The 16,550-nt window shown below is 39.1% G+C and overlaps 1 protein-coding gene across 2 annotated transcripts in view; it reads right to left on the bottom strand.

The window, feature by feature from the left end:
• The window catches only part of LOC126175229 (ubiquitin carboxyl-terminal hydrolase 10-like), a 118,933-nt gene extending 112,147 nt beyond the window's left edge, over nucleotides 1-6,786 (bottom strand). For both annotated transcript variants that reach the window (XM_049921861.1, XM_049921863.1), the window contains exons 1-2: nucleotides 6,659-6,786; nucleotides 6,281-6,572 (exon numbers count right to left, since the gene is read on the bottom strand). In XM_049921861.1, coding sequence (XP_049777818.1) covers nucleotides 6,281-6,298 — 18 coding nt within the window. In that variant the 5' untranslated portion in view covers nucleotides 6,299-6,572; nucleotides 6,659-6,786. The remainder of the gene's footprint in view (nucleotides 1-6,280; nucleotides 6,573-6,658) is intronic.
• Nucleotides 6,787-16,550: the final 9,764 nt, after the last annotated feature.

Genomic DNA, 16,550 nt, shown 5'->3' with positions numbered 1-16,550 from the left:
CTAAATTATCAAGAGCAATGTTTGTTTGTACGAGGGATTCATTTCTCGATTCCAATGACTAACTCAACTATGACTTCATCATCTGTTTCACTTTCATTGACTTCAACTCTTAATTTTTCCTCACAAAAGTTACGGCATGTTGAGCAAAGCTTTTGTCCAGGTTTTATGCTAATACTTTTTGTCAGTAATTGTTTAGAAAGATCCAAGCCTACACTTCTCAACGATTTTTTGATGGGCTTTTTGTGTTTTTTTCAGTGGGTCTACACATGTTGTTTGATACTTTTCAAAAACATTTAAAAAGTAGTAGCTGTGGTGTGAACATATATTCTTAAATTCACACAGATTAATTCCAGATCGTAATTGGATCCAATCTTTTTCTTCCTCACTCAATTCAGATACCGGTTGTAACTTTTTTGAAAGTGTGTAGGTTGTTTGGAAACAGTCAGATTTCTTAAATAACCCTACGATACAGGTTTGAATATTTGACATACTGATTTCACTTTTGGTCTCATTACTGTTCTGGTTACTTTTATAGGATACTGGAAAAGAATCTCTGTAAACTAAGGAACAGTACTAAAGTTCGAATAAACTTAATAAAATACTATCCAAGCACTATTTAACACTGTAATAATTTTTTACTTCAAAACACAGGAGTAACAAAACAAAATCCAAGCTTACATTGTTACTCCAAGATGACAAAAACTTATTTTCGGTGTCTAAGTCATTTGGTACTTTTTATTTTTAAAATATAATTAATATTATTTTAAAAATCAGATTACTATTAAACAGGTTAAAAAGCAAACATAATTTTTCTTTTATCTAATAGCCTATACAATTAAAGAGTATTTTAAAACAATTTTGAGCTTTCTATCGGGTCTGAGACTCTAGATATTGCAGTTTTTGTAAAACTAAACATCCGTTAGCTAAAAAAAAAAAAAAAAACTTGTAAATTTTTTTTCATTTGGAAGTTTTTAATATATCTTTATTGTAATTTTTTTTTAACATTTAGATATAATACACAAACTTATTCCAAAATTTCATACTGATATCTTGAGTATTCTTTAATATACAAATTTTTTTAGTTGTGAGGACATGTTTAAGTTACGATTTCTGACTGCTGAAACAATGCCAAATCTAAAAACTTTAAAAATTTATAAAAAAACTATAAGAGATAGAACAAAAGAATTTTACAAGTGCTTTCAGGATGATAAAAGAAGTCATTGTACCAAGTTTCATCAAAATCTGACATGGCTGGTGTCAAGGCCTGGGTGACTCGACATGGAATGACCCCTCTTCGACCCGTCCTCTACCTGTTATTGCTTATCCATTTTGCTAAAACTAAACTCCTCCCAAACAAGCCATGAAGGCCCAACGGTAGTGACCAGCCGCCATGTCATCCTCAGCCCCCAGGCATCACTGGATGCAGATATGGAGGGGCATGTGGTCAGCACACTGCTCTCCCGGCAGTATGTCAGTTTCCGAGACCAGAGCCGCTACTTCTCAATCAAGTAGCTCCTCAGTTTGCCTCACAAGGGCTGAGTGCACCCCGCTTGCCAACAGCACTCGGCAGACTGGATGGTCACCCATCCAAGTGCTAGCCCAGCCCGACATCGCTTAACTTTGGTGATCTGACAGGAACCGGTGTTACCACTGCAGCAAGACCACTGGCTATCCATTTTGGACTTCCGATCAATCTCATTTTTTAGACATGTTAGACATTTGTGTTCCCTTTCGTTTGCTTTATTTGCTATTTGCCCTTTCATCAAATTCAAATTCTCCTACATTATCTAAGGATTTCTACTAGGTCTTCTGTTTATATCTATTCCATCTCTCAAAACTACTCATTAATCATCTGTTGTATTCCTTTCCACTGTTCTAATCAATCTCTGCCTCGTGTGTCCTCTGAAACTTTGAACAACTTCTGTCTAGGTCCTCAATTTCCTACCTTTTTCACAGTATCTTCAGTTTTACTCTACAGTTAATAACATATAAATTGTGGTCAGAGTCCACATCTGCCTCTGAAAATGCCTTCCACTGTAAAAATTGTTTTCCAAATCTGTCTTACCATTATATAATCAATCAAACATTCCGGTCTCCTCCATGTATACAACAATGTTTGACTATGTTTTATAAACTGCAGACAGACATTTGACTGTCAAGCATTACCTACTAATGGAGATTCTCTGATAAATTGGTATCAATCACGATTATCTACACAAAACCCAGCCTATATATAAATCAGATAGCAGACTTCAACACTCATCAAGGAACTTATGGAACAACCTTGATACAAGGTGTTTACATGGCTGTGTAATCTCTTCTTTTGTTAAACATTTATTCAAATGTGGTTTTTAAGAAAGCATCAACTGAAGATCAAGGAGTCGATCATAATAAATTAATAGCACCACATATGCTGATAACACATGCATCATAGGGCATGGCATGATAATATGCCTAGGTCAATGTATTGAGTTTGGAACTCAAAACCAGAAGTCATGCATCTCTCAAAAGGAATTCAAATAAATCACACAATATATGTAATAAATTTTGACAAGTGGCCTCTTTCAAATATGTAACCACTACTTACAATATACAAGAGGATGTAGATGAAGATGAAATGGGAGATACGATACGGTGTGAAGAGTTTGACAGAGCACTGAAAGACCTGAGACGAAACAAGGCCCCAGGAGTAGACAAAATTCCATTAGAACTACTGATGGCCTTGGGAGAGCCAGTCCTGATAAAACTCTACCATCTGGTGAGCAAGATGTATGAGACAGGCGTAATACCCTCCGACTTCAAGAAGAATATAATAATTCCAATCCCAAAGAAAGCAGGTGTTGACAGACGTGACAATTACGAAACTATCAGTTTAATAAGTCACAGCTGCAAAATACTAATGTGAATTCTTTACAGGCGAATGGAAAAACTGGTAGAAGCCGACCTCCAGGAGGATCAGTTTGGATTCCGTAGCAATATTGGAACACGTGAGGCAATACTGACTCTACGACTTATCTTAGAAGAAAGATTAAGGAAAGGCAAACCTACGTTTCTAGCATTTGTAGACTTGGAGAAAGCTTTTGACAATGTTGACTGGAATACTCTCTTTCAAATTCTAAAGGTGGTGGGGGTAAAATACAGGGAGCGAAAGGCTATTTACAATTTGTACAGAAACCAGATGGCAGTTATAAGAGTCGAGGGACATGAAAGGGAAGCAGTGGTTGGGAAGGGAGTGAGACAGGGTTGTAGCCTGTCCTCTATGCTATTCAATCTGTATATTGAGCAAGCAGTACAGGAAACAAAAGAAAAATTCGGAGTAGGTATTAAAATCCATGGAGGCTCACCGATGACATTGTAATTCTATCAGAGACAGCAAAGGACTTGGAAGAGCAGTTGAACGGAATGGACAGTGTCTTGAAAGGAGGATATAAGGTGAACATCAACAAAAGCAAAACAAGGATAATGGAATGTAGTCGAATTGAGTCGGGTGATGCTGAGTGAATTAGATTAGGAAATGAGACACTTAAAGTAGTAAAGGAGTTTTGCTATTTGGGGAGCAAAATAACTGATGATGGTAGAAGTAGAGAAGATATAAAATGTAGACTGGCAATGGCAAGGAAAGCGTTTCTGAAGAAGAGAAATTTGTTAACATCGAGTATAGATTTAAGTGTCAGGAAGTCGTTTCTGAAAATATTTGTATGGAGTGTAGCCATGTATGGAAGTGAAAGATGGACGATAAATAGTTTGGACAAGAAGAGAATAGAAGCTTTCGAAATGTGGTGCTATAGAAGAATGCTGAAGGTTAGATGGATAGATCATATAACTAATGATGAAGTATTGAATAGAATTGGGGAGGAGTATGTGGCACAACTTGACAAAAAGAAGGGACCGGTTAGTAGGACATATTCTGAGGCATCAAGGGATCACAAATTTAGTATTGGAGGGCAGCGTGGAGGGTAAAAATCGTAGAGGGAGACCAAGAGATGAATACACTAATCAGATTCAGAAGGATGAGGGTTGCAGTAAGTACTGGGAGATGAAGAAACTTGCACAGGATAGGGCAGCACGGAGAGCTGCATCAAACCAGTCTCAGGACTGAAGACAACAACTACAACAACAGCAACAAGAACAACAACAACAACAACTTACAATCAACAAAACAACTCCATCTAAGAAATAAAATCTCGAATTGAATATGCCAAGGAACAAATCAACATGAGAAAATTTTCTTAAGATCAGACCTCAGCATACAACATAGAAACTGAATAATTCAGTACTAAATATTACCTAAAATTTATTTTTTGAATATGATGCAAGAACTGAGGCAACAAATGCATCAGTAACAATGCCTGTTGTGCATATCTTGAATATTGAAAATAATAAATGTCAAGGTCCTTTGTCAGAAGATAAAAGGAACTGCTACATATTACAAAACAAAGAAAGCAATACTTGGGACACGTGAGGGCAAGATACATCGATTCCTACATCCTACTGTGTGTGTGTGTGTGTGTGTGTGAGAGAGAGAGAGAGAGAGAGAGAGAGAGAGAGAGAGAGAGAGAGAAAAAACCTGCAAGATAAATTCAGAAAAGCTGTGTTACACAATACATCTCCAATGGGTATTTTGGTGTATATTGCATACATATATTGTATGTCACCTATGATAAATCTTTGTGGAGGGAGGGGGATACACCATTACATAAGAATGTATGGAACTTAGTAAGTGGAAAAAAGTAAGGAAAAGGCTCTATGTACCGTCTTATAAATTTTATTCTTAGGTATTACATAGAAGTACATACTTTCTCAAACAATAAATGCTGTTACTTGATGGAGAATTACCTCGAGTTGTGCCAAATAAATGCTGATGTTTTGAAATGGTTGGACAATACTTTTTGCCTTCTAGATACCAGCAGTACAAGCCTACAGTACTCAATATATGACCTTTGCAAAGAACACATGAAATGCGTGTTTGGAACCGAAGAGAGACTGCCACCATTGCCAGCATGAAGAGACTTGTACAAGAGAGACTAACACGGTTAAATGCAAAAATCTTTGAACAGAAGACCACAATAACAATATTATTGCTACTTACATACAACTAAGGGACTGCTGCAGCTTTCTGTAAGACAGTCGATCTCTGATAATCTCATTTCCAGCAGCTAGTACTATGTGGTGCAATATCTTGTGCTGATGTTCTGTCAAGTGGGACATTCTGTTGATGACCAGTGTGAGTAAGCTCCTACACCTCCCCCTTCCAGCTGCAGTGTACTCTGGCTATTGCAGTGGCTATTTTCAACACTTAACATGAGACATCCCAAGGATGGCTTAAGAGAGTAGTTTAAAATTAACCTCATTTTCTAATCAGATAAATAATAGAAAAAAGGGGAAAGACATATAGGCCTATAGGCTGACACACTAAACATGAGATGTGCAGATTCTTGGTGTATTTGTACCACTGTGAGATATGCAACTAACAAAGCTACAGGAAATCCTTAAAAAATAGTAACACACTTAAAAAAACCGCAAGTCTCATAAAATGAATGTAGAACAAAACTAGTCACAGATGTTAAACCTCCGACAACAGGGCATGGGGATATTTGTTAGCATTTTAAATGTTTCATATCAGTGCACACTCCGCTGCAGAGTGAAAATCTCATTCTGGATTTTAAATGTTAGTTAAGTGTAAGCCTCCATGTCTCCTCACATGAGGTCTGACCCTCTCACATTTTTCACATACGTGACAACCCTTTTTCCTAAGCATTATCCACTGCAAATCTTAATACAATCCACAGAAATTAAGTAAAGGGGTTACATTCCTGGCCTTTACAGTCTCTGCCAATTAACAAGACTGTACGATTATCCAACAAATTAGTACACTACAATCGCACAAGTGAATTAATTCTTGTAACCCAATCTTTGTTAAATGATGTGGATGAAGGTGGAGTGGAGACATGTAATGCAAGTTTAACATATACACCATGAGTTAACCTAAAAACTACCACGGTCAAATTTTAAGACTTCAGCAAAACACTGAGGTGGAATTCAATATTCCTGCACTCTGGAAAACGGAGGGTAGGTGGAGACCATCTCGAAACACAGTCCGCCAAAGGAAATCATAAACCACGTGCACATAATATAGGAACGACATTTTGCCGAATGTATGCTGCCGAGTCATTCAAGTAACTACAAATTGATATACACACAGTTTAATTTACAATTTAACTTATACATGTAACTCCCTACAACAAAAACTTAATTCTACAATTTTACATGTTGCAATTACCTGAAGTGTAGGATCCATGGCCTTTTACACTTGATTCAAGTCATTACTACCACATAGCAGCCATTTTTCTACGAAAGAACTTCCTGTTACCCGTGAGCGCATGCGTGAATAGAAGATATCAAAGAACATTTGCAGACCGATGCCTCACGCAAGGAATTGGAATGTGTTTTGAAAGAATCTTTGTTGTCGTGATTGCGGGTATATTTATGTACAGGGATGAAATGATGTTCTAAATGATTTACTTAGTATCTACGTTTGTTGCTGCGATCAGTGTTTTTAAAGTGTTATTGAACTGGTATGTCATGAATGTTGATATTTTGTTGTGATGGAAATAGTGCACCTTTTTTATTTTAAAATTAACATTTTATATTAATTTACAGGGCATAAACATGGCTTTAAGATTGGCTTTTGGCCATATATCATCCAGGATCACGTCAAGAATAATGTATGCTAATATGATCGCTACAACATGTTTTCAAACGAACATCAACACACTTCGCAACGCTAGTTTTTGGAGTGTACGGAATGTTCACTGTAACCTACTACCTCCGGTGTGCCCTATGCTGACATCGGCTTGTGGATTCAAAATGAAAGCCAGGCTGAAAAGACGCTGTAAGGATTGCTATTTTGTCATGAGGCAAGACAGACTGTATGTTATGTGCAAAACTCATCCGCGACATAAACAGATGGCAATCAAACCTCCGGAAAAAAAGACTTGGATATTAACACACGCAACACAAGGAAAAATAAGACCATGGTAACACATTACACAGATACAGATATGCTTCAGATGAAAATCTTGCATAAGCGCTATGATTTCTTAGCAAAGGGACAAGCCCTATTGAAAAAGCTGGTTGTTTGTTACTTAGTAATGAAATAAAAAAAAAGAATACTCTTAGCAGTTAATCATTTATTGCAGATAAGACATTGCGTTATTTGAAATAGGAAAATGAGTATTAATGAATTCTCTTCAGAACATTATCTACTTGGACTTATGTTCCCCATTTAGATGTTACGTGTTCCATTTGTGAACTCTCAGATTGACTATAATTTCAGTTTCAAGTGATTGTATGATCAGCAGCATGGATAACACCTGAAAATGCCATTTTTATTCTCAAATTTATATTGTTATGAAGTAAATTTCTTCATGAAGTCTTTTTGACAAATTTACACCTATAGACTCCATAAATCATGATGCAGAAGTGAATACTGTGAGTTATTTACTCCTCATTACATTATCATCCACTACATGGCCGAAAGTCTCCAAACACCTGTTGCTGTTTTGTCACAAAGATTTCATGTATGTTACCTACGGTTTCAGCAGTCAATCTTGAAAAAGTCTCTCTGGTACATTTAGATATCAGGTACATTGTTTTGAGTTATTTATGCAGTTTCAGCAAGATGGATGTGCATTAAATCGACTGGATGTTCTTTCAGCTGTATAAGTGTATTATTTTTTTCCCTGCCTGCCTGTCCAGAAAGAATGAGCAGCCCATGCAGTTCAACAAACAAGGCCAAAATATGTTGTAAGAATGAACTGGTAAAGCACAAAAAAATGTGTAGTAATACAGCTGAGGTGGTTTTCAGTAATCAGTGAAACTTGTCAGCTATAGTTGTTAATGTGATCAAGATAATCATCATTGTACTGGTACAGACAATTCACACTTACAAACAATTGTCATGATGTGAGAAACAATTGAACAAATTGTGCACAGTAGAGATGGGCAAACTGAAACACTTAACTGTTTCAAAACAAATGAAACAGTACAATGTAATGTTTTGATACGCTGTTTCAAAACAGTGAGACAGGTTGTGTTTTGTAATCTAATAAACGTACACATTTAATCATCTTGAATGTCTACTGTATAAGTGTGTCCATATAAACACAAATGAGGTGCGAGAGCACTAATGATATTGCAGAAAGTATGAAACTATCACCTGGGCGTCTTGGCAGTTTCGTATTTCCTGCAGCAAATGCGTTGCTTTCGTGTTGTGTGACTTTCATACTTTTCAATTGGCTGAGGACAGCCATAGCTGAAGAGAGAAGAACCACCACGAACAGAACTGGAGGTAGGAGCAAACTGCAGAAACAACGGATATGCTACTGGGATTCCCACATTCCGTTAGTATGGGTAATATACCCATCCTGCTAATTTCCATGCACACAAAGGGAATCATTGTGGATAATAGGCACAGTGACTATAGACTCACAAATAACGCCAAATAATTCGAATAAATAACAAAATATAACAGAATAAAATTTTGTCTTTCAAGATGTTTCGAACCTTTACTATAAAGTCACCAAGCTTCCCAGCCCTTCCCGTTCACCATTACACTATCAGTGATATGTCAAACAGATTGCTTGCAACTATATCTAGATCAAATTTATGTATATGTCTAATAACTGTCACTCTGAGCCTTTTTTTATTCAAAATGTTGTAGGCGTACTTGCGTTTCTTAATACGATTACTGTACATGAAAAGAGAAGTTTATGTTATAAAAAAAAGTGTAATTTAATCGAATGATTTTCACATATTTATTATTTTGAATGGGAATAGTATGCGTTGTTTCATTGTTTGGTTAGTGTTTATAAAGCAGATGTTACGCCATTTCGTAATAGGACAGTCAGATAGAAACGAAGCTTTATTTTCGGATATCTTAAGCTTCATTCTATTGCTTGTCAAAAAGAATTTGACACTCTTGAAAGTGTTTCATGAAGTGTTATGTTGTGTTTCAGTATCTGTGCCGAGCCCGAATCTCGTACGACACAGAGCGGAATGAAACATCACTGTTTCGATACAATTAGTCCGTTCCAAGCGCAGGTGGACTGAAACAGCCTTATTTTGAAACAACGATACAGTTTCTGTGTCTGGCTCGAGATCGAATCTAGTGCGGTTATCCGAAACAGGGGCAGAATGAAACACCACTGTTTCGAAACAGTGAACCACAGCCGTTCCGAAACAGTTCTACGTATCGATACACTGTATCGAAACATAGAAACAGTGGCCAAGTCTAGTGCACAGCATGCATTGTGTAGTGCCATAAACTCATTTGTCACACTCATAGTGGTGTCTTGTTTGATGGGCACTTAAGATTATCAGAATTTTGTTGAAGTTAATAAACATACATTATGTGATCAAAAGTATCCAGACACCTGGCTGAAACTGACTTAAAAGTTTGTTGCTCCCTCCGTTGGTAATGCTGGAATTCAGTGTGGTATTGCCCCACCCTTATACTTGATGCCAGCTTCGATTCTCACAGGTATGTGTTCAGTCAGACGCTGGAATGTTTCTTGGGGAATGGCAGCCCATTCTTCACAGAGTGCTGCACTGAGAAGAGGTATCGATGTCAGTTGGTGAGACCTGGCACGAAGTGAGCTTTCCAAAACATCCCAAATGTGTTCTATAGGATTCACGTCAGGACTCTGTGCAGGCCAGTCCATTACAAGGATGTTATTGTCATGTGACCACTCCACCACAGACCGTGCATTATGAACAGATGCTCGATCGTGTTGAAAGATGCAATCGCCATCCCCGAATTGCTCTTCAACAGTGGGAAGCAAGAAGGCGGTTAAAACATAAAAGTAGGACTGTCTGTGATAGTGCCACACAAAACAACAAGGGGTGCAAACCCTTTCCATGAAAAACATGACAACACCACTGCCTCCGAATTTTACTGTTGACACTACACACGCTGGCAGATGACGTTCACCGGGCATTTGCCATACCTACAGCCTGCCATCGGATCGACACACTGTGTAGTGCAATTCGTCACTCCACACAGTGTTTTTCCACCGTTCAATCGTCCAATGTTTACGCACCTTACTCCAAGTGAGGCGTCGCTTGGCATTTACCAGCATGATTTTGTGGCTTATGAGCAGCGGCTCGACCATGAAATCCAAGTTTTCTCACCTCCCGCCTAACTCTTTTAGTACTTGCAATGGATCCTGATGCGGTTTAGAATTCCTGTGTGATGGTCTGGTCAGATGTCTGCCTATTACACATTACAACCCTCTTTAACCGTCAGCGGTATCTGTCAGTCAACAGATGAGGTCGCCTGTACACTTTTGTGCTGTACATGTTTCCACTTCACTATCGCATCGGGAACAGTGGACTTACGGGTGTTTAGGAGTGTAGAAATCTCGCATACAGACATGTGACTCAAGTGACACTCAATCACGTGACCATGTTTGAAGTCTGTGAGTTCTGCGCAGTGCCCCATTCTGCTCTCTCATGATGTCCAATTACTACTGAGGTCGCTGATATGGAAAACCTGGCAGTAGGTGGGAGCACAATGCACCTAATATGAAAAACTTATGTTTTTGGGGGTGTCTGGATACTTTTGATCACATAGTGTATATATTGATCACAAGTTAACAGATCTTTATCTTGGAATAATTCACATTGGATTTCCCATTTATTTTTGACTGCTTTTAAGTCAGAAGGGCAGCTGTGGATTATTCAACTGGAGGTGAAGAATTCTCTTGTGCAGGAATCTCGTGCCATATTTTATTAGAAGAGAACCATAAATATTCCTGATAATTTTCAGAAAATGTTTCATGCACACATTTTGTGCTGATCGGAGCTGTGTTTTAAGTTCATTGACAATACATTGTGGAAGAATTTAATTACTGACATCATCCCTTAACTCCTCCCACAATCTTTTTCTCTCTCATATTGCAAAGCATCGAACCTGCAACAAACCTTATCAACTAAAGCAGAAAAAATTGGAGGGTAACATTTCCTAAGTGGCTGGACATCCAAGCCAAGACTGATTATCAACACCACCACTTCAGTTGCAGTTCCTCTCTTTCTTTCTACTTCAGTACACATATATACAAAGCAGATACATTTACATGTCCAAAATAAATTAAAGACACTGCTTTTTGCATTAAATTAAATTTGGAAAAGCTTATTCAATTACTTTGGAATATGCAATATTTTTGGTTTTTCCGCTTTCGGCAAAATCAAATAAATTTTTCAGCTGACCCACTCACTAACATACAACATATAATTGACTGTGTGGAAGGCATGTTTAGTTCAAATTTAATCCACACTCTTGAAATTCCTGGCTTTGTGCCTTGGTCATTGAGAATGCACTAAGGCATTTGAAAGCAAATGGCATGTTGCTGGGAATATGTGGAATCAGCACATCATCCTCTTTTGACTTGCCATTCAGAACTGTTGCTTTGATGATGTTTTGCATGAGTTTTTTTTATAGTGTGCCTTGTTTCATTGCACAATAATAGGTCATCTGTGGTGTGAGCTGTAGAGACAAAACTATATATATACCTAAAAACAAAGATAATGTGACTTACCAAATGAAAGTGCTGGCAGGTCGACAGACACACAAACGAACACAAACATACACACAAAATTCAAGCTTTCGCAACCAACGGTTGCCTCATCAGGAAAGAGGGAAAGACGAAAGGATGTGGGTTTTAAGGGAGAGGGTAAGGAGTCATTCCAGTCCTGGGAGCGGAAAGACTTAGCTTAGGGGGAAAAAAGGACGGGTATACACTCGCACACACACACACACACACATATCCATCCACACATATACAGACACAAGCAGACATATTTAAAGCATATGTCTGCTTGTGTCTGTATATGTGTGGATGGACATGTGTGTGTGTGTGCGAGTTTATACCCGCCCCTTTTTCCCCCTAAGCTAAGTCTTTCCGCTCCCGGGACTGGAATGACTCCTTACCCTCTCCCTTAAAACCCACATCCTTTTGTCTTTCCCTCTCCTTTCCTCTTTCCTGATGAGGCAACAGTTTGTTGCGAAAGCTTGAATTTTGTGTGTATGTTTGTGTTCGTTTGAGTGTCTGTCGACCTGCCAGCACTTTCATTTGGTAAGTCACATCATCTTTGTTTTCATACTATTTTATACTGATATGGTTAAAATATTACAATGGGCCAAATTGAGACTCTGCCTGTTGCACTGACTATAATAATTGCTGAAGTCACATAGAAGTTGAACAAACTATCTTTTTTCCCAGAAGCCTCCACTGATGACCCCACAACAACTCAACAAAGTTTCATCATATGTAGATGTATGGTATAGAAATGCATAAGAAGTGAACAAACAAATATTTGTCTTTATATATAAGACTTGTCTAGTGGTTCCTATTAGTAAATTTCTCAGGCTGACTACAGCAGTTATTGAGTTTAGTGCTCCTGCAAAATTTGTCGGAATGCGTAAGCTTCTGTTGAACAGTTTTGTGTGTTGAGCTGTTCTAATATGCGAGTTGTTGATGCTTTGTTGCATGTACTTACATAAAGTATCCTCAGATGCATAGCCTGAATTTACGCACTGTGGTGTGTATGTGTGGAGAGTTTTTGCCACCTGTTAGAAGTACATCTCCATATCGTTACCATTCCTATATCATTATGAATTACTTGGTTGCTTGTTGTTGTATTCAGTTTGAAGACTAGTCTGTTGCAGCTCTCCACATTAGTCTATTCTGTGCAAGCCTCATAATATGTGCATAATTACTTCAGTCAACATCCATTTGAAACTGCTTAGTGTAATTAAGCCTTGGTCTTCCTCTACAGTTTTTATCCCTAAAACTTGCTTCCATTACCAAATTGACAAATTACCCCAATACATCGGGAAATTCCAATCAACCACACCATTCTTTTAGTCAAACTATGCTATAATTTTCTTTTCTTCACAGACTGATTTAGTAGCTTCATTAGTTAATGAATCTACAGTCTATTCTTCACCATTCTTCTTTAGAACCACAGGTGCAATTCTCTTCTTGTCCAAACTGTTTGTCATCCACATTTCACTTCCATATAGGGCTCCGTTCCTTACAAATACCTCCAGTAAAGACTTCTTAATTTTTATTTGAAGTCAATAATTTTCTCTTTTTCAGAAGCATTTTTCTTCTATTGTCAGTCTGTATTTTATATCCTCTCCTCTGCAGCCACCATCTGTTATGTGGCTGCCCTAGTAATGGAACTCATCTGCTACTTTTAATGTCTCCCTAATTCCTTCATCATCAGCTGATTTGATTTTACTGCAGTCCATTACACTTATTTTACTTTTCTTTATTTTCATCTTAGAATTCATTTTCAAGACACTGCCATTCCCTTTTAACTGTTTTTCCACGCCCTTTGGCATTTCTTTCAGAACTACACTGCCATCAACAAACCTTTCTTCACCCTGAACTTTCCTAATATTTTCTTCTTTTCCATTACTGCTAGTTCAGTGAGCAGATTGCATCAGGAATAGGCCACAACTCAGTCTGACTCTTTTCTCAACAACTGCTTCCTTTTCATGCCATTTGACTCTTAGAATTGCAGTCTGTTATCTGTACAAGTTTTAGATAGCCTTTTGCTCCACCTGTTTTATCCTTGCTAGCTTCAAAATTACAAAAAAATATTTCCCAACCAATTTTGACCAAAGCATTTTAAAATGTACAGATGGTTTTGTGGTGTTGTTCACCGCATACACCGCACCAAGCTTGTCAATTTGTAATTTGTAGGGTAGCACCAGACATTCAGAGATTCGATCACCAGCCGACTGCTGTCGCATGGACATGACCTCCTCAACTGGGGTAGTTAGTGCCGCTATTGAAGCGTATAAGAGGCTCCCCGCAAGCTGTCATCTGGCCCCCATTAGTATTGTGATATATGCGTGCAAGTACTAAGCCTTTCTCTCACTGTTTACAGTATTATGGACTAAGACTTTCTGGACTCTGTTTGAATCTGACTGCAAAGTAAATGATTTTTATCAAACTGTTATTGTGTCTCTCATTCTCTGCTTTCTGCATTTATCACCGACAAATCACTACAGGATAGAACAGATACAAATATATGTTTGCCTGTATTCAGTTTGCTTGCTGAGGTAAGTTATAGGGCCACTATTGTCTTGCATGGCTCTTCACTTCACTACTAGCAAAACATATCTTCCCCAAGGTCATCTTCTACCAACCTTTCCATTCTTCTCTAAATAAATCATACCAGTATTTTGCAATTGTGAAAAATGAAACTAATGCTTTGGTAATATTTTAACCTATCAGTACTTGCTTTCTTTGGAATTTTTTGTGAAGTCAGAGGGTATTTCACTTGTCTCATATCTCTTGTATACCAGGTGGAATAGTCTTGTCATTCTGCAAAACCTCAGTATTGAGAGATTGCCATTTACTCCAAGAACCTTATGTGTATTTAAATTTATCAGTGCTCTGTCAAATTCTTCTCACAGTATTATTACCCATCACATCTTCGTTTACTTCATCTTTCCATAAACAAATCAACAGTATGGCAGTGAGCACCATCCTATGCCACCCTATTCATGGGCTATTTAGCGGAATCCTTCCTAGCCACCCAGAACCTCAATCCCCTCATCTGGTTCAGATTCATTGATGGCATCTTTGCAATCTGAATCATGGGTGCGGAAACCTTATCCACATTCCTCCTCCAGAACCTCAACCTAATCCCCTTCATTCACCTCACTTGGTCCTCCTCAACCCATCAAGCAACCTTCCTCGATTTTGATTTCCACCTCAAGAGTAGCTACATCAGTACCTCTGTCCATACTAAACCTCCACTTTGACAGCTGCCACCCACTCCATACCAAGAAGTCCCTTCCAAACAACCTAGACAACTGTGCCATCACATCTGTAATCAGGAGCAGTCCCTCTCCAGAACTACCAAGCGTCTCATTCCAGCTGTCACAGACTGAAATTACCCTTGCAACCTTGTACAGAAACAGATCTCCTGTGCCTTATCTCTCCAGTCACCTGCCACCACCCACATTCCCACCATCCAGCCACAAAGGAGCACTACCCTTGTGACTCGTTACCACCCAGGACTAGAATGCAACAGCTGAATCACCTTCTTCTCTCGGTTTTCAACTATCTATTGTCATGTCCTGAACTGAGGAATATCCTACCCAGTTCCACTCCTCCCATAGTAGTTTTCTGCCACCAACCAAACCTACACAGTACCCTTGCCCATCTCTGTCCCCACCGCATTCCTGCACAAACTCATAGCCTCGTGCCCCATATCCACGCAGTAGATCTAGATGCAAGAGCTGTCCCATACATCCTTCAGCCACCACCTACTCCAGTCCAGTGACGGGCATCACCGATCCCAACCAAGGCAGGGCTACCTCTGAAAGCAGTCATGTGATCTACAAACTATGCTACAACCGCTGTGCTGCTTTCTACATTGGTGTGACAACCAGCAATGTGTAATTCCACATGAAAGGCCACCGACAGACTGTGGCGAAGAGACAGCTGGACCATTTAGTTGCTGAATTTTCTGCCCAACACAACATGCTTCACTTTAATAACTGCTTCACAGCCTGTGCCATCCGGATCCTTCCTACCAACACCAAGTTTCTGAATTGCAGAGATGGGAACTTTGGCTGCAATATATTCTACAGTCCTGTAATCTCTCTGTTTTCAGCCTCCAACTAGTCCATGTGCTTTACCTACCAATCCCCCTCCATCCCCTTCTGCCCCAGTACTACAAAGCCTTCTATTTCACCAATCCACCAAGTAATGTTTTTCCCCCTCTACTTTTCTCCTTTTCCACTTCCCTTGTCCTGCCTTCCCCCCATCCTCCATAAACCTGCTGACTGCACCTAGTGACCCTACCCTGTCCCTGCCAGATACCCCCTGCAGCCCCGGAGTTTAGACTATGAGGTAGAATCTGTAATTTTTGGGAGTGGTGCTGCCATCTGGAAAGTAGAAGTAGTAGGTCTTTGCACTGCTAGGTGGCGAGAGCTGCATATCTGATGAGGCAGTGTGCGGAGTGGCTTTCAGCTGGGAGGATGTGGTGCTGTCCACAGTGATTTCTGTAATACTCTGTGTTTGATGTGTGGCGATTTCATGATGGATCCGTGAACAGGACAGTGCGTGTGTATAAAATTTTCTGCAAATCTCAGGAAAAGTGCTATGGCAGCCCTTGCAATGATTCAACAAGTATTTGGGAGCCAGAGCATGAGCCACACGCGTGTGTTTGAGTGGAGTGGCATGTTCTGTTCAGAGCCAGCCGTAGAGACGTCAAAGATGATGCTCACACTGGAAGGCCCGTTAGCCGCACAATGCTGGACATTGTTGCCAAACTTTAGCAGTTGGTTCGTGCGGATCGACATTGGACTATTCAAGACCTTGCGGATGAAGTGGGTATTGGTTATGGGACATATCAATGAATGTTGACTGATGAATTTGGGCATGCATTGTGTCGCTGCAAAATTTGTGCCAAGAATGTTGACTGCCGATCAAAAGGCACAACATGTTGAAGTGTGCATGGAC

This window comes from Schistocerca cancellata, chromosome 3, assembly GCF_023864275.1.
Source record: "Schistocerca cancellata isolate TAMUIC-IGC-003103 chromosome 3, iqSchCanc2.1, whole genome shotgun sequence".
Taxonomy (NCBI): domain Eukaryota; kingdom Metazoa; phylum Arthropoda; class Insecta; order Orthoptera; family Acrididae; genus Schistocerca; species Schistocerca cancellata.
The sequence above is the reverse complement of the archived record's forward strand: the minus strand, read 5'-3'. Positions and strand labels throughout refer to the sequence as shown.